Raw genomic sequence first — 16,566 nt, 5'->3', positions numbered from 1 at the left:
AAGGTCCGCATCGTGGCCCGCTCCTCCCGTGTCCCAGCCCCCCACCTGTCCCTCTGCCCCCCCCTTATCTGCCCCAGTCCTTCTACTGACCCACCCACATGACCTGTCCTTCCTCAGACCTGAGCGCCATCTACCCCCGAGACCTGATCCTTCACCCCCACCCACAAAAACCTCACTCCCCCATTCTCCCTGCATCCAAAGGAGTAGACTAGGCATCTGTCCCCATCTCTGTGTGGTATACGGATTAAACTACGCAACAGTCTCCTATGCAAGGGATGCACTTACTCTCTCCCCCATGTTTCTGCAGCCAGACAAGGGCTCTCGCTCATTTTCCAGATAAGGCATAATATGGGGCAACAATGAACCCAAGGCCATGTTATCACATTACAATGCCCCCAAAGAATTCAGGTTCCTGCAAAAGTAAATTGCCTATTAAATTCATGGCTGGCATATTACCCCTGCCTGGGGTATCTCAGTGCTGTCCACCCCCTGCCTAAGCAGGTGCTCTCTTGAGTGAACAAAAATCCTCTCCTACATCTTGACCTGATATGCTGATTGTTTTTCATCTCAGAAATTCTCCTCGCTTCAGGCAATGGGGAATATGGTCTGGTGGTTTGAGCAGTATGGGAGTCAGGAGTTATGGGTGCTAGTGTGAGCTTTGCCACTGACTGTCCATTTAATCTTGGTCAGATCAGTTCAAGTCTGCCCCCTGGATTTTCCTATCTACCAAATGGAATAGTCCCCACGTTTGCCTAATATTTTGAAATCTGAAGATGAAAGGGGTGCTGGTAGAGGAAAATAGAGTTCTGTCAGCATATTAAAGGGTTAACCTGCACCAACCTACAACTAAAGGCTTCCAGGAAAAGTTTTTAAGTGGTACAGTTAAATATTTTCAAATTGTGTTTACTTTCATAAGTTTGGGGACTTCAGTGACTCCACAATCGCACAAAGGCCTGATCTACATAAAAGGTATACTGGTTTATCTACAGGTCTAATTTTATACTGAGTCAGTGAAACTGGTGCAACTTTGTGTGTGGACTCTATCAGATTAAACCTGGTGTATAGCATTTTGGCTTGCCAATAAATTTACAAATGCACGCTAAACCAATATAACCAGTTGAAACCTATACAAGGGAGTTCACATAGAAAAGCTGCACCAGTTTAACTGAACTGATTTAAATTAAACCAGTGCAATTTGTGTGGATACATAGATCTAAGGCTGATTTTGCCTCTGGGAGTATCAGTGTGGGAAGAAGGGAAAAGGGTGTGAATTCCCTAACAGGAATTGATCCACCCCTAATGACCTAAAATGGAACATTTCAGGCAAGAGGGCCTAGTCTTCCTACTGAGTCCAGCACACTGGTGGTACTCAACCAAAAAATAAGACTTTAATAGATTTACCAATCAAAATACCAGCCTCATTTGTTATTCCTGAAAATGAGGGCACTGGATACTAAAGAATATGTCTCTCTAGTAATTATTCTATACAAGGGAACCATTTGAAAGTCACCAATAAGTATTTTTGGACCAAATCCATCCATTAAATGGCTCAGCATCAAAAAACCTTTTTGGACAGTAATCAAATACAATTTATTGTTTTAACAGAGGCTGTTCCTCCAAAAGCCTGAATGTACTGATTTATTGATCTATGCACATTATGAACTCATGATAGCACCCTGTGTATGTGTCATATCTATTTTTAAAACAGACCTAGTAGTTTGGGTTCTACCGCCTCTGAATCAAGCCAGGTTTATTACTTCTGTGGGCTCTGGTGACATGGGAGAAGGCTGCTGAAGAGTGACAGACGGAACTGCTTCTTTTGCTATGGGGCTTGTGCTGGGGAGTTTAGGACCCCTGTCTCTACATGAGAGGTCTTTTAAACTAGCTAACCCCAGCTCCAAAGTTTACATTTGCCGTGTTGTGAGTGCAAGCGGCAGGCTAGAATGTAGCCTGCAGCACTTAACATACGCAGAATAGTTCTAAGTGCTTCATCTTTTAGTTTTACTGTTTGTTTCTGTTTTATGCATGATAGTAGGAAGAACTGACAACCACCTTCAGTACGTAAGTCTTTTTCCACCAACGTATTAAATAGTTCTCTTAATGTGGTTTTCCTGGAATGTTGAAATATGTGAGGGTTATGTACTTTAAAATTCATCTAATCAACTTGTGTTGAAATACAAAATACAATTTGGCGTGGTGAAGTGTCATATTCTGCAACATCATCATGGGTTGAGACATCTCAACACACAAGTTCTGAGGCTGCAACTGGCCCATGAATTTCTCAACTCCTGAAAACAGAATTTTTGAAGATCCTACTATTCCTGTAACTACTGGTTTACCATACTGATCCTGAACCACCAGTACTATTTTGCTTGCAACACATGAATTGAGCTGCAGGGAAGGTCACAGGGCCAGGAACATGGCTCAATAGTGGGACCTTTGCAATGCTAGATGACAGCTCTCAGGCATGTCTCTCATGGATGCCTCTAAGAAGTATGGAGAAGGGTTCTAAATTATCAGTAATCTTCAAGAGATGTATCAAGCAGATTGTACTGTTAGAAAGGTGTTGGAACACACTGCCCCTAGAACAGGAGAGGCTAATAAAACAGACTACTATGCACTATTTAGTAATACCAAACCAGGGGTAAGCAACCTTTCAGAAGTACTGTGCTGAGTCTTCATTTATTCACTCTAATTTAAGGTTTCGCGTGCCAGTAATACATTTTAACGTTTTTAGGTCTCTCTCTCTAAGTCTATAAAGTAAAGTAAACAAGTTTTTAAAAATGTTTAAGAAGCTTCATTTAAAATTAAATTAAAATGCAGATCTTACCAGTTTAGTGCAGGGGTTCTTAACCTGGGGTGCAGGCACCCCCTGGGGCAGGGTCGGTGCAAGGATATTTTGCGCCCTAGGCGAAACTTCCACCTTGCGCTCCCACCCCACACATCGGTTCATTGAGGGGAAAATCCCAACGAGCCTTTATAGACCCCAGGGCCCAGCCGTGCCCAGGGGCTACTCTCCAGACCAGGTTCTCCCCACTCCACCCCCTAAACTCCCCTGGAGTGCACAGCCCCCCCGCAAGCCCTCCCCTCCCCACCCCACCCTGGTGGCCCCTGCCCCAAGTCCTGGTGGCCCCTTTGCCAGGCTTGGGCTGCTGCAGCAGCTCAGCAGGGAGGAGCCGCCTTCCGGAGGCACTGGAGAGCCAGAGCAACCCGCTTGCAGCAGTGGCGAGCCCCAGCCATGGAAGAGCCAGTGTGGTGCAGGGCACCGTGCCGCTAAGGGGAGAAGCCGCGCCCCCCCACCCAGTCTGTGGTCCGGCATCCCCCCCGGGGGCTTCTGCAGGCTGCAGTGGATGTATGTGGGTGCCAGCCCCCATGTGCCCCCCGGATCCCTCCTTGCTAGGGTTACCATATTTCAACAATCAAAAGAGAGGAGAGCCCTGCCTTAGCCCCACCCCCATCCACTCCCTCCCACTTCCCACCCCAACTGCTCCTGTCAGAACCCTCAACCCCACCCCCACTTATCCCTCCTGGGACCCCTGCCTGTCCCGACTGCCCCAACCCTTATCCACACCCCCACCCCCAGACAGACCCCTGGGACTCGCACGCCCCATCCAACCACTCCCCGCCCCCTGACAGGACCCCCAGAACTCCTGACCCCTCCAACCCTCTCCCTGATTGCCCCCCGGGACTCCCCTTACCATGCCCATGCCGGTCAGACGCTGGCTCCATGTGGAGGCAAAACACACTGCCGGGCTGCTGCACACACAGACTGCTGAGGCAGCGGGGGGTGGGGGAGTGGCAGCTCACACTTCCGGGAGCCGCAGAACCCGAGCATGGTGAGGGGGGAGCCGCGGGGACACGCCTGCCGCCAGTCTGAGGTCCCGGCCGCCAGCCCTGCTCAGCCTCCTGCCAGCCTGCGGTTCTGTTCACTCAGCGGGCTGAGCGGGGCTGGCGGCCAGGACCCGGCTGCCAGCTGCATGCCAGCAAAATCAGCTCGTGTGCCAAGTGCCGTAGGTTGCCGACCCCTGTACTAAACACTAGTAGCCAGCGTTATTGGGGAAAAGATGCAGAGCACGTTATACATACAAAATAATGACACAAACACCAAATGTTAAAAAAATTATATGTAAGTACAGTACAAAAAAGTTTCTTTATACAACTGTAATGCAATCTGGACCAAATGGCAAGAAAAATAACAAAAATATAAAAACTGTTAGGTCTCAGTCCAAAGTTTTCCCTCTAGTACCAAATACCACAAGATACAGATTATACAAATGTTTACAAATTTTAAATAAAAATACAATACATTAGGGTTTGTGTGTGTGGTTGGTTTTTAAACTCTTCAAGAGTTTATCGTTATACAGATGGCAAAGCTATAGCTAACTGATCCCCTTCCGTTCCTTAGATAGAGATCTGACTACAGGCCTGTCGCATCTTACGTGCATTTAACATGCGCGATTTCAGCTTTACGCAGTCGACAAAAACAAGAGAGAAAAATAACAATTTAAATACTGTTTCTGTAGTGCGGGCGATTCCACCCACCATTCAACTCAATGTAATTTTGACTATATGCAGTTTTCACTTTACGCGCTAACAGCGGAATGGAACCCTCGCGTAAGATGAGACTCGCCTGTATATATCATTCACTACAGTGCTCTCCATTGTGGACAGTTGGAAACACAGGCAGGTGTTTTATGCCATTTCTTAGAATAGAGGCTTTGGTGAGGGTCCAGAAGCCCACTGTGATCTCTCTGCCCACCCCCACCTCCCTCAAATGCTGCTTGGGATTAGCCACATATTTTTGAGAGGTGTATACCTAGGTCTGAGGCCTGGGCCCAAATCTTCTATATGCTCTATAAGAGCCTTCTGTTTCACCCACCAACCCAGCCCTACTGACTGACCAACAAAGCAGAACTGAACTGGGAAGAGAGGAAGCCCTGCAAGACAACATTTACCATGTATGTGCAGCTGGGGATTACACAGTAGAGAGACTGGGTGGAAGCTTCCCTCCACACATCTGAGGATTTGCTTAATCATGACAGATTTAGAGCTCAGCCATACTGAGGTACAGCTCACTTCCAGCTGCCATGGAAAAGAGAGAATCCAGAATTCAAAACAGAAGCGCCCTTCTTCTGCTACTTTAAAACCTATAAATGATAAGGGATGGGGAGGCTGGGCCCAGAATAAATGGGTCTCCATTTCAGCTTCCACCCAACATCCCTGGACACACTGTTCTTCACAAGGGCTTACCACCCTGTTGTCGCTATTCCCTTTTGCAAAGTCTATGCAGGCTACAACAGTAGCAGCTAATTCCTGTAGGGTGGGGGGTGAGCACAGCTGATTCATATTTTCCACACACGATTGGTGGAGGGAAGGCTTTTTTGTTTTTAAATTATATATATACACACACATATATATACAGAAATATACAGGATAAATTAAAATCCATTACAGATATTGGTAAAAGTTAAATACACCACGCATACACACGCATACCTACATGAGAATCAAATGCTTTCCTGCAGCTCACTTTGGAGAAGAAGGAGCTCAGCTGGGATCTGTCCACTCAACCCATGTTCCGCTCAGCAAGAACCTCTTCAATCTTTAACAACCATTAAATAAAATCTAATAAGCACTGTCTCTAGATAATTCAGCAGCACCAGGAGGGTTCCATAAATCTTTTTCAATACTGCTGGTGAAAGGGATGATGGGATCAACGCTCTTAGAAACAAAGTCCTCTACCCACAAAACAGGTACAGATGGGCAAAGGCAGTGCAAGTTTCTCCTACATATTGCCCTCTCCTTCCCACCAGGGTGGTACAGCCCTGATCTGGAGAAATTAAGAGGGTGGTTCATTCTCCTCAGTCCATTCAATCTTTGGCCCTCTTCTGAGGTTGGCATCTAGTGATGATGATGATGATGATGTAGGTGCAAGTCCACTAGAAGAGAACAGATTATTCACCATCTCCACAACTATTTTAACACAAGCTACCAGCCAGTCAGCAGACAGTAACACCAATGACCTGGGGGTTGGAAGAAATGACCTAGAGGTCAAAGCCTTTATCTTCCATCAGCCATCCAGTCCTCCCGCAAAGCAGTGCATTTCAATAGAAGTTAGAAACAGGGCTGGTGATGAGTCCAGCACTATTGCTTGGTCCAAAACAAACAAGCCTGTGCACCTGTCCATCAACAGATAGTCTGTGCTCGGGCCAATTCCCCAAAAAGGCTTCTTTGAATTTAAGGCTGATATATCAAAAGTTTTATGACTCAACCACGCAAAAACCTTCTGACTGGAGAATACATTGAGTAGGTCTCTCCCACCAACAGGAAAGGATTCGCTCAGCTTACGTCACAACTTTTCATAAAATTAATAAAAGTAAAATAGTTACAATCCTATGTATATACTATACAGATATAAAACTTTAAAACCCTACACACGGAGCCCTTAGAGAGTGCCGATATAGCGCCTATGTACACAAGTCAGTAACGTGGAAGCAGGTACATCCCAGGGTCCTTTCTTGTCAGAGTCCAGGCATGATGTAGGCGATGTTGTCTAGTGTGTTTGACTGGAAAGAGAACATTTAATATTTTTAAAAAGAATCCGTTATGATCCCAAATCCTACAGAAACAATGCTTCAGTGTAACAGAGCTGTGGGATGTGGAGATATCCATCTTGTCAGACAATTTTCTACAGGGTGGGATCAACCCCATTCTCTTGGAAGTTACCAGTATTGTTAGCTAACCTTCGGCGTTTTGGAAATAAAAGGAGACCTAGCTGAAAGATAGCCTCAGGCACTGAGAGCACAGTGGGGGCGCCTGGAGGTAAGGGAAACACTCATAGTGCCTTATAGTGCTTCCTCATCTCACCTGGCCAGTGCTAAGAGCAGTGTAGATGAATTGGGAAGCAATCAATTCATACCCAGTCCACATCCACCTGAGGGAAGCTCAGTGAGGAAGGACCCAACCCAGGGTGATGGAAGTAATAGGGGAATCCAGGAGAAATGCCCTGTGTACAGAAACTCATGAAAAACTCTGCTAGAATTTGTTATGTGAAAGTGTGAAAAAGGGAAAATATCTCAGAAGTGAGGTGAGAGTGAAAGAAAGTTTGTCTGGGCTCCTGGATTTTCTTTGCAAATGCTATTGGCAGCCTAAAGGACATTGTTGTGGTCCCCAGTATCTCAGCAAACATGTTCCAGGGACTCCACCTGTAGGTCTATGACTGCAGCACACCAGTAATCCCAGAGGTGTGGCTGGCTACCCAAAAGAAGCCTCAGATTAGAGTTGTGCGAATAATGGATTTTTCAGTTCTCTGGCAATTCCGGTAAAAAAAATTGAAAAGAAACTTATTTGGGATGGACCCAAAACAAGCTTTTTTGGCATTTTTAGCATATTGAAAAAATTTCATTTTCGGTCAAACAAAACGCTTCATTCAATCCAAAACAAAATGCTTCATTTCAAATGTCAATCATTTTTTAATGTTTGGGATTCTTTTTTTAAATATAAAATTGAAGGATATTTGGAAAAAAGTCAATTCAAACTGAAAAATCAAAGCATTTAGTTTTGAAAATGTCAAAATGAAACATTTTGCCACCTTCTGATTTAAAAAAAAAAAGAATAATTCAATAAATGTGCAGATTGTTTTAGTGTTGCCAAATCTGCATCCTTTGCTGAAAAAGTTTTGGCTGATAAATTTCAGGTAGCAATATCTTCGATACACACTCCTCTTAATGCTTGAAGGAGGAGGAACTGGAATCTTGGCAGTCTCTTGATCGGTTCTATAATTTAGCAGTGCCACCTACTGACTGAAGAAATAAACAGCACCTTACATGACACACAAGCCCTGCCAACTCTAGTTTACCGTGAAGAAAGCAAGTTTACTTATGTGGACAACTGTCTAGCTAGGAAACTAGCCTGGAACTACCAAACTAATTGCACTTGTGACCAGGTCTGAGCTCACATCTCCAGAAGTGAAAGATTAGTGCCTTAACCTACCTACAGCTCCCTAGTTCTTAACAGAAATAAAAAGAGGTTCCAGTTTCCAGGCCTATCGATGATGTGATGAGGGAGTGCCAGTGCTCAGAATGCTTTTGGCAAAAGGGAGAGACTGAAGTGTAGGCTGCATTGTCCAATAGTTATATAGCCATAGCTTGAACTGGCAGCACCTGGCTGACATACTAGGGAATGTGCCCAGAAGCTGCCACATCTTTTTTTGTTTTTTTGTTAGAGACCCCTTTCTGTGATGAATCAATGTCTGGGCCACCCCCTCAACCAAGATCATTCAAATCATGCCCTGGAACATTTGCCTTATCTCCCATTTTCTTCCTAAATATTTTTTTCCCTCTTCCTTGTCAGATTTGCTTTTCATCTAGTGTTTTCTGTGTACTTTACTGGGCATGTTTTCTCTTTTTGATTCCAGTTTTTGCCCTCTCTCTCTTTTTCTCTGCCTTAGTCTTCTCCCCTGCTTGGTGCTGTGACTTCTGTCTCTCTCTCTGCTTTCATGTTGTCACTTTGAGTTTGCCACCGTACTACACTGATGCTGCAAGCTGCCCGCTGCCAAATGAGGGTTCACTATGAAGGGTTGTTTAGGAATGAAGGAGAAAATATGTAGCTGTGAACCCAACAGCTGTAAGGAACAGACCACATGCCTCCCTTGCCTGGAGGAGTTTACGGACATCTTTTGAGGTGGCCACCCCCCATACAGGGAATCCTGGTCTTAAGAGTTAACTGCAGGTTACTGGAATGATGTTTACACAATTACAGAAAAACTGAGTGTGTGTATATATACCAGTTGGAGAGGGCTTTTAATTCTTATGCAAACTTGGAGCTTATTAAGACATCTGCCATGCACACAGTTGTTTTATTTTGCTCCAGATTTACTGTTTTAGTCACTGAGAAACAGGAACTGCAAAGTACTGCAATAAATGGAATAAAGGTTAAGTTCTCTTGAACGGTTAGCATCTTTCACTGAAAATCTAGCGCACAATATTCTACAGCAGATATTATCAGTGAATTCCCCACATATAAATCCTTCCCATAGTAACAGTGCACTAGCAGAACTATTTATCCATCTGTGTAGCAGTAGACGCTCACCAATGTCACAAAGACACGCTAGTCAGGACTCCAGCTCTCTTTCCATGGAGACTAATAGGTCTAGAACTGAAATAAGAACCACAAGAAACTCACCAGAACTTGCTTAGGGCAGCCATTCAGCTCAGGTAGTTGTGTGGTCAGGCATGCTAAAGGGCCCAGGGCACAGATAATAGAATCTAGAAGTACTGACAAACTTCCTGATACAGCCACCATCCCCTGGAAGTAAGGAAGGAGAAAGTAATTGAATGGGTATAAGTAGTGGAGACTGCAATTCCATCACCACAAAAATCTACCACAAGTTCTCTCTTGGGCTAATCCACCAACCCCACTTCTCTATCTATTGTTTGTATCATAACAAAGCCATGTGAGACACTTCATACACATATATCACTGATTCAAAGAGTTTATAACAGGATCTCAATAGGCAATGTACAAATACAGGAAAAGGGTGGGAAACAACAGAAAACAAAGGCAGAGTACTGGAGCGAGTGTGTCTTATTAGGTTCACAATTTTTATGATTTAAAAAATAATAATTTTTTATAATCTATTGCAATAATACTTATTTAAATCCCAACCCGAATCCAGAAATAGGAAGCATAGTGAAGAATATTGCTTCTCTGGGTTCAAGGCGCTAAGACTGTAGCTAGGCTTGCCCTAAGGTAACATAATGTTTGGAGTGGGGAATTACTTTTCCACATCTTACTGTGAAGGAAGAGCTTTTCATCTTTACAATGGCAGGAGCTACCCCCCTGTACAAAAATCCCAACTGGGACACTGGGGAAAAGCAGTTCAAATGTTTGTTTTATTGGTGATAAAGCATGCAGCGCGCAGGACAGTGGGAATGAGACTATACTGTTACCCATTAAACCCAATGCAGTTTAGAGTCCACATTACACACATGCTATGTTGGGATTACACGTGAGATTCCCTGATTTGGTACTGGCTCTGTACACACCTCTGTCTCTTGCAGCCGGTGTCCAATGAGGCTCAGAGATTCACCCAGTAACTGTAGATGTGCAGCTACATCAATGGGATCTGTATCAGGGGCTTTGGCTGGTGAGGAGGATAACACCATAGTGCTGGAGGGGGACTTCTTATGAGGTGAAAGCATACCTGCGGGGGAAGCTTAAAACAGATGGGTAAAAAAAAAAAAAAAAAATCTTGTTATGTCCTCTTTCTTACTTCTTTACCGACAAGTCTGTTTGGACTGTAAGCTCTTTGGGGTTGGGGTCTCTCTCATACTTACACAAAGCACCAATCCCACTTCTTGACACTGTATTAATAACTAATATTAATATAGAAGTGGTGGGAGATTCTCTCATTAAACAGATGCTAAACTAACCATACCCTTTGTTTTTGCTAACTTCAGCCTCTAGCACGTACCCAAACTTCTCTCCTGTTCCTTCTTGCTTTATATACTCCATCATCAATGTGCTGTATGAATGGTACCATCTTTATAGCTTAAGGCTCAACAGGATGCCCCTTTGAAACCTACTAACACCATTCCTCAGTCCTCTAGTGGGATCATTTTTGAGTAAGAGAATAATCAGACACTAAACTCATGGGGAAGGAGGAGGGAAAGAGCAGAAGGTGCTCGCTCTATTCCCTAATGCACACGTAATACTCTCCGCTTTCCCTAAAGACTTGAATAAACAGGGTGTGGCTATTACCTTTCACTTTTGGGGCACCCTCTGATGAGGATGCCTTCCTCTTCACTGTTGTGGCCTCTGCTTTATTCTGCTTATGCTGCAGATATTGAGCTTTCTGCTTCCAAACCTACACAGAAAGAAAAGCAGGAAACAAACCATTAGGCAAATAATTTGGGAGATGGGGTGACTTCATGGATAGTTGACTGGCTATACAATTCTTACAAGCAGAAACCAGACATTTTTGTTACTATGGGGCTGAGAGCACCCAATTCCCTTATTGCAGGGGATTGCACATTTATTTGCCATACTGTAACACCCAGTGGCCCTACACCGCAAAAGCAATGCTGGCCGCATGAGAGGATCCAGGCAGATAATTTAGATAATTTATTCTACAAAAAATATATCCATGGGCATACGTACCAGTTTATCCTTTTCAGGCAGCTGCTTCCACACTTCTGCCAGTTTTTTGCTCAACTCCCCAAAATCTAGGTGGAAAAGGGGAGGTAACAATAAAAGGGGAAAGGTTAATAAGAAAATCAAATATAAAAATCAACCAAGAGAAGGCAGTGGAAAGTCTGTATAAATACTGAGAGTTCAGGAAACTGGCCCATGCATATGCTGTTAGTGAAGAGCCTGTACCGCTCTTGAACTACCCATGCTTGGAGACGATTTCCTATAGTCTCAACCTAAAAGGAACAGGTGGATGATGGGCACATGCACCTGCACTGAGGAACATGTGTATATGGGAGGCTGCACAACATACTATCGGAAACAGTTTCGCAGTAAAAGGAAGTTATCCAAATTCACAGTTGGATTGAAACACCATGATATTAGATCATGGGAGCCTCTCCTTTCCACTTTGCTGCCTCTTATTTAAAGCATCCTGGCAGACTCTTTGCACTCCAGCACCAATAGTGGATGTTGGGACAAAACAAGGATTTGCCCTGGTAACCAATCTGACTGGACTATCCCAGTGACAGCTGTATATGAACAGAAGAAGCTAGGTTATTCTCTTACCTATCCCTGGATGCTCAGCCACAATGGTCACTCGATATTCCTTACAGAACACTTGGTAGGCAGACATGTTCTTCTTCTTTGGCTAATCACAAGGAGAAAAGAAAACATGGAAGATTTTTAATTATACTGAGATCTATTTAAATTTAAGGATAATCTGTGTTACTCCTGCAAGATCTCTGCCAATGTATTTCATTCCTGACCTGAGGCAACCCCTGCTATTCTGGTTCAGGATCAACATCCAGTTCTGCTGATATACCTCAATTTTGACATGCAGCACCACTTCTTATTCCATTCCTAGAGCAATGTCTACCACATGAGCGAGGGGTGCAATTCCCCTGCTAGAGTACACATACTTGCGCTAGCCATCATTGGGTTAGTGTGAGTATAAATAGTAGCATGGCCTTGGTAGCACAGATAGCAGCAGCGGAGGCACAGCTGAACTGCGCCAAGCTCGTGGTGTAGATGACGCCTAGGACATCATATAGATCTTTCAATTCAACTCAATCCTGACAAATACTTCCCTCTTATTCCAGTCCTAGGATTTCTATGAGAGTAAGACACTAGCAGTACATCAACTGTGGTGGCAGAGGTAGTTGCCAATCTGTGCTCAGAGAAATCCTGCATGTAATCTTAGAGCCTATTTTACTGAGTGAGGGTGGTTATGGGCTGGTTCACTTGGGTTATTCCTGCTTAATTCTTGACACAATCCAGCTCACTCTATGTCCAGTCTGTCATCTTTCCCATCTGTATAATGCAAGATGACATTGCTCTAATTACTGCCACAGCACACATACTGTGTCAAAAGTTTTCCCCACTTGCAGTTTTATAAATTAGCCATGGACACCTGATGTTCTAGATTCTCAGCATAGGATGGAACTGGGAATGTGGTCCCTCTACAAGATTAATAGCTTTTTTTTCCTTTCATTTAGGAGATAATGGACAAATACTTCAACTTCAGCACAGAGTTGTTTTCCCTTGCCATATTTTACCAAATCAGTGGCCACTCTAGTCCAGTAGCCTGCCTGAGAGTAGCCAGAATCAGATGCTTCAGAAAAAGGTGTGAGAAATCGCAAAATGGGCAATTATGATATAACTTGTTAAAAGAAGTTTCTTACTTCTCCTTTTAGATAAAGTTAGAGGATGGTTTATGCCCTGAAGCATGGTTGTGTATATCGCATGAGAACTGATGTTCCGCAAAAATGTTTCAACAGTGAAACAATTAATGTTGATACTTAATTTTTCTTCTTTAGGTTTCAGGGTTAACAACCATTTGACATGGACAGGATGACTCATGCCTCTAAGACTTACTGTTTCAGTTTTTACTTGATTCACATTTTGAAGATTATTTTCATAAGAATGAGAGCTAGAAATATTTTTTTTTTAAACAAAAGCTCAGGTTCTGGAACAATGGCAATGGTTCTGTGGCCAAAATACAGGGTGTCTTATCCAGTATTACCCAATGTCACAGACTCTTAGACATCACAATTTCTGCTACCTATTTATCTGCTACTGCTCTTTACCTTTTCTTTATCCTTTTCTGCTTTCTCAGCTTTTTCCTTCTCCTTCTCTTCTTTTTTCTTTTTCTTCTCACTTTGTCCATCTGTGTGGAAAACAGGAGGTGGGGGGGGAGGCACAGGAAGGACAAATGGAGTGCTGGGTGGAGGGGGTGGCGGTGGTGTCACCATAACTTCTGCTACTGCTACAGAGGCAGAGAGTCCAGAACTCTTCTTAGACTTGGAGTGCTTCTTCTCCTTGTGTTTCTCCTTGTCCTTTTTTTTCTTGCTTTTCTTTGACTTCTTCTTCTTCTTGATCTCCCGGTAGGAGTCATCTATCACCAGCTCTCCGGCCTCCAGCTCCCCACCAGATGATGAACCTGATTCCAAGGGTGGCTCCATACTTGAAAGGTCATATTCACTCCCATGACCTTCTGAGAACAGAGAGGTGTCAGGGCCAAATCCCTCCGGGACTGGCAGTGGATGTGAGTCTGGCAGTGGCTTGTGCTTCTTCCGAGCTGATTTCAGGAAGCTTTGAAGCTCATGACCCAGGAGGAAAGAGCCTTGTTCATCTCGACCTGATTTTTTGGAGGATTTTTTTGCTGCTGTTGGTGGTGAAGAGTATGGGAATGACTCCTCGTCTACTGTGCTGCCCCCCTTCTCTTTAGGTGAAAGGATGAGCTTCATCTTCAAGCCATCAGGCTCACGCAGGGTCAGTGTCTCTGTGTTTACATAGAGCGGCTTCATCTTTTTGGATTTGTGGAAGCTGCCATCATCCAGTGACAGCTCTCCACTGCTACCACTCAGTTTCTTCTTATGGTGCTCCTTCTTGCTCTCTGAATAGCCAGTGGCAGCAAAGGAAGAGAAGGATGATTTTTCAGATGTCTTTTTTGAGGGCTTGGAGCCCGTGGCAAGAGGTGAGGTGATAGCCTTAAGAAGATCCATGGCTGTGTCAGAAGAGGTTGGGCTTGAGACTGTTTTTTTCTTCTTCTTTGATGGCAACTCCAAAGGTGAAAGGTCTGAAAAAGACCAAAATAAATCAAACTGAGGGGAGACTGTATGTGACATATCTCCTCCTATGCCGCCTTGAAGAAGAGGGGTTCAGAGTCCCCCAGTATTCCTGGTGCTCACGGCTAAATAGTCACCTTTCTGGCTTAGAGAAGTCCTCTGAATCTTGTTGCAAAAGAAGACTGGCACTAGGCTGGTCACAAGAAACAAGGCTACAGAGAAACAGAAGCTGTGGGCTTCTGGTTAGTTACGAGTATGAACTTTAGGATAATTCTGTGTTCATATTAAACTCAGAGAGCCTGGTTTGACATCCATGACATGAATATACTGTGACTGAAAATTCAGAGGAGCCAGTATTATCTTGAGTATTATTAATATTGTTATTATTTATTATTGTACTATGGTAGCACCAAGGAGCACCAGTCCAGGACCAGGATCCCATTGTGCTAGACACTGCATAACCAGAACAAAAAGAAAGTCCCTGTCCCAAAGAGCTTACGATCTAAGAAAATCCATAGCTTGATCTTTCAGAGAGAAAAAACAAGCACAAAGGCCACATAGAGAGATGTGCAGTATTGCCAGCTTCGAGAGATCAAAAATCATGAGTCGGACCTCCAAAAATCATGAGATTGGCCCCCAAATCACGAGATTTAAAAAAAAAAAAGATTATACTGAGTTTTTAGGTCAGTCTCTTGATTTTTGCACTCCTCCCCATCCCCAGAGTGTGTTCATGTGACAATTAGTGTTGCCCACTCTCCCACATGTACTGGATAAGAGGATTTTGGCCCCTGCTGCAGGAACTCTCATCCCCACATCTGCTCGTCTCCTGCCCAGCAATTAATCCTGTCCTCCAGTCCCCATCAACACCCCATCACTTCAGCCCTCTTACCCCATGTAACACCGTACTCAGTTCACCCTCCCAGCACTCACCCCATCTGCTCAGAGCCAACCATCAATACAGACCGACCCCCATCGCATCAGGCCCCAAACTCCTCACTTCAGCTCACTCGCAGCCCCCAGGCCATAGTTAGCCCTCTCAGTCTCACCTCTGCTCCCAGTCAGCAGCTGCTGCTCTCCAGCCGCCCAGCTCTGAAGGCAGCACCACCGTCAGCAGAGCCCACCCCATTTCCCTTTGGGTCAGTACCCCTACAGTTACAACACTGTGAAATTTCAGATTTAAATATCTGAAATAATGAAATTTACAATTTTTAAAATCCTACGACCGTGAAATTGACCAAAATGGACAGTAAATTTAGTAGGGCCCTACCGATCAGCCTTCCTGCCCCATAGCATCAATCCTGAATGCTTCCTATCCTCACCTCCGTAGAAGAACTCATCAGAGGAATGCTTCCTCTTCTTCTTATGAGATTCTGTCCCCAAGAAGAAGAGGTCGCTGTCCTGGAATCAGAGAAGAAATGGAGCTGAAAAACCAGTAGGAAACAAAAACAAATTCATACTGGCTCTTGATACAGATAATTCTGGAAGCCACTCATGTCACTAAATACATCAGTGGTGGGCAACCTACGGGCCTGTCAGGGTAATCTGCTGGCGGGCCACAAGACAGTTTGTTTACACTGACCGTCCACAGGCATGGCCACCTGCAGCTCCCAGTGGCCATGGTTCACCATTCCGGGCCAATGGGAGCTGCGGGAAGGGCCGCAGGTTGCTCACCACTGAAATACATTCTCTGTGTATTGACCATTCTGAAGTTTGAAAATGAAGTTTGGGAATTCCATTTGAGTAGTGGAAAATAAAAAAAAAGAGTGGAAAACAATTTTTTTCACACTAGCAAAGATCTTAACCCTCCCAATCTTAAATTAGTCAGCTTTGGACTGGCAAAAGACAGCAGAAATTTCAGCTCAAAGTGGTTACTATGAGGTTTCAGTATTAACACCTCTAGGTGATAACTAGGGCAGTTCACACCTCTCAGCGCTACCATTTCAGGCTGCCTGCAGAATCAGGAGGACAACAGTGCATCACTTTATATTCTGTTCATATTCTGTAGATTATCTATGCAACCATAAGGTCTAGAATTTTGTTTTTTTATATGAAAGTTTACGATTCCTGCTCTCCCATGCCTCTGAGGGCTGTGGGAGGATCTCCCCACTCATCCATGCTGAGGCCACAAATCACAGATAATAACTGGGCCTGACTACCTCTCAGAATTAATCAATACCACTTTTTGAAGGACTGCATGCTGCCAATGAGTGATGTGACGCACTTCCTCTGCTTTCCATAGTCTGTCATTGGCCATTTTTACAAAAGGAAAACAGCAAATTCACCCACACCAATCCCACCAGAAGATTTT

The 16,566-nt window shown here is 44.3% G+C and overlaps 1 protein-coding gene across 13 annotated transcripts in view; it reads right to left on the bottom strand.

Moving 5' to 3' along the window:
• Positions 1–4,106: 4,106 nt before the first annotated feature.
• The window catches only part of HMGXB4 (HMG-box containing 4), a 34,714-nt gene continuing 22,254 nt past the window's right edge, over positions 4,107–16,566 (bottom strand). For 8 of the 13 annotated variants that reach the window (XM_039499402.1, XM_039499367.1, XM_039499394.1 and 5 more), the window contains 8 exons: positions 15,578–15,656; positions 13,278–14,269; positions 11,758–11,839; positions 11,161–11,225; positions 10,762–10,867; positions 10,047–10,216; positions 9,184–9,306; positions 4,107–5,939 (listed from right to left, as the gene is read on the bottom strand). In XM_039499402.1, coding sequence (XP_039355336.1) covers positions 5,871–5,939; positions 9,184–9,306; positions 10,047–10,216; positions 10,762–10,867; positions 11,161–11,225; positions 11,758–11,839; positions 13,278–14,269; positions 15,578–15,656 — 1,686 coding nt within the window. In that variant the 3' untranslated portion in view covers positions 4,107–5,870. Of the gene's footprint in view, positions 6,567–9,183; positions 9,307–10,046; positions 10,217–10,761; positions 10,868–11,160; positions 11,226–11,757; positions 11,840–13,277; positions 14,270–15,577; positions 15,657–16,566 lie in introns of all 13 variants that reach the window. The other 5 variants (XM_039499378.1, XM_039499353.1, XM_039499428.1 and 2 more) reach the window with 4 other exon arrangements.

This window comes from Mauremys reevesii, linkage group 1, assembly GCF_016161935.1.
Source record: "Mauremys reevesii isolate NIE-2019 linkage group 1, ASM1616193v1, whole genome shotgun sequence".
In the NCBI taxonomy this organism is placed as follows: domain Eukaryota; kingdom Metazoa; phylum Chordata; order Testudines; family Geoemydidae; genus Mauremys; species Mauremys reevesii.
This window is presented reverse-complemented; position numbering and strand designations above follow the sequence as displayed.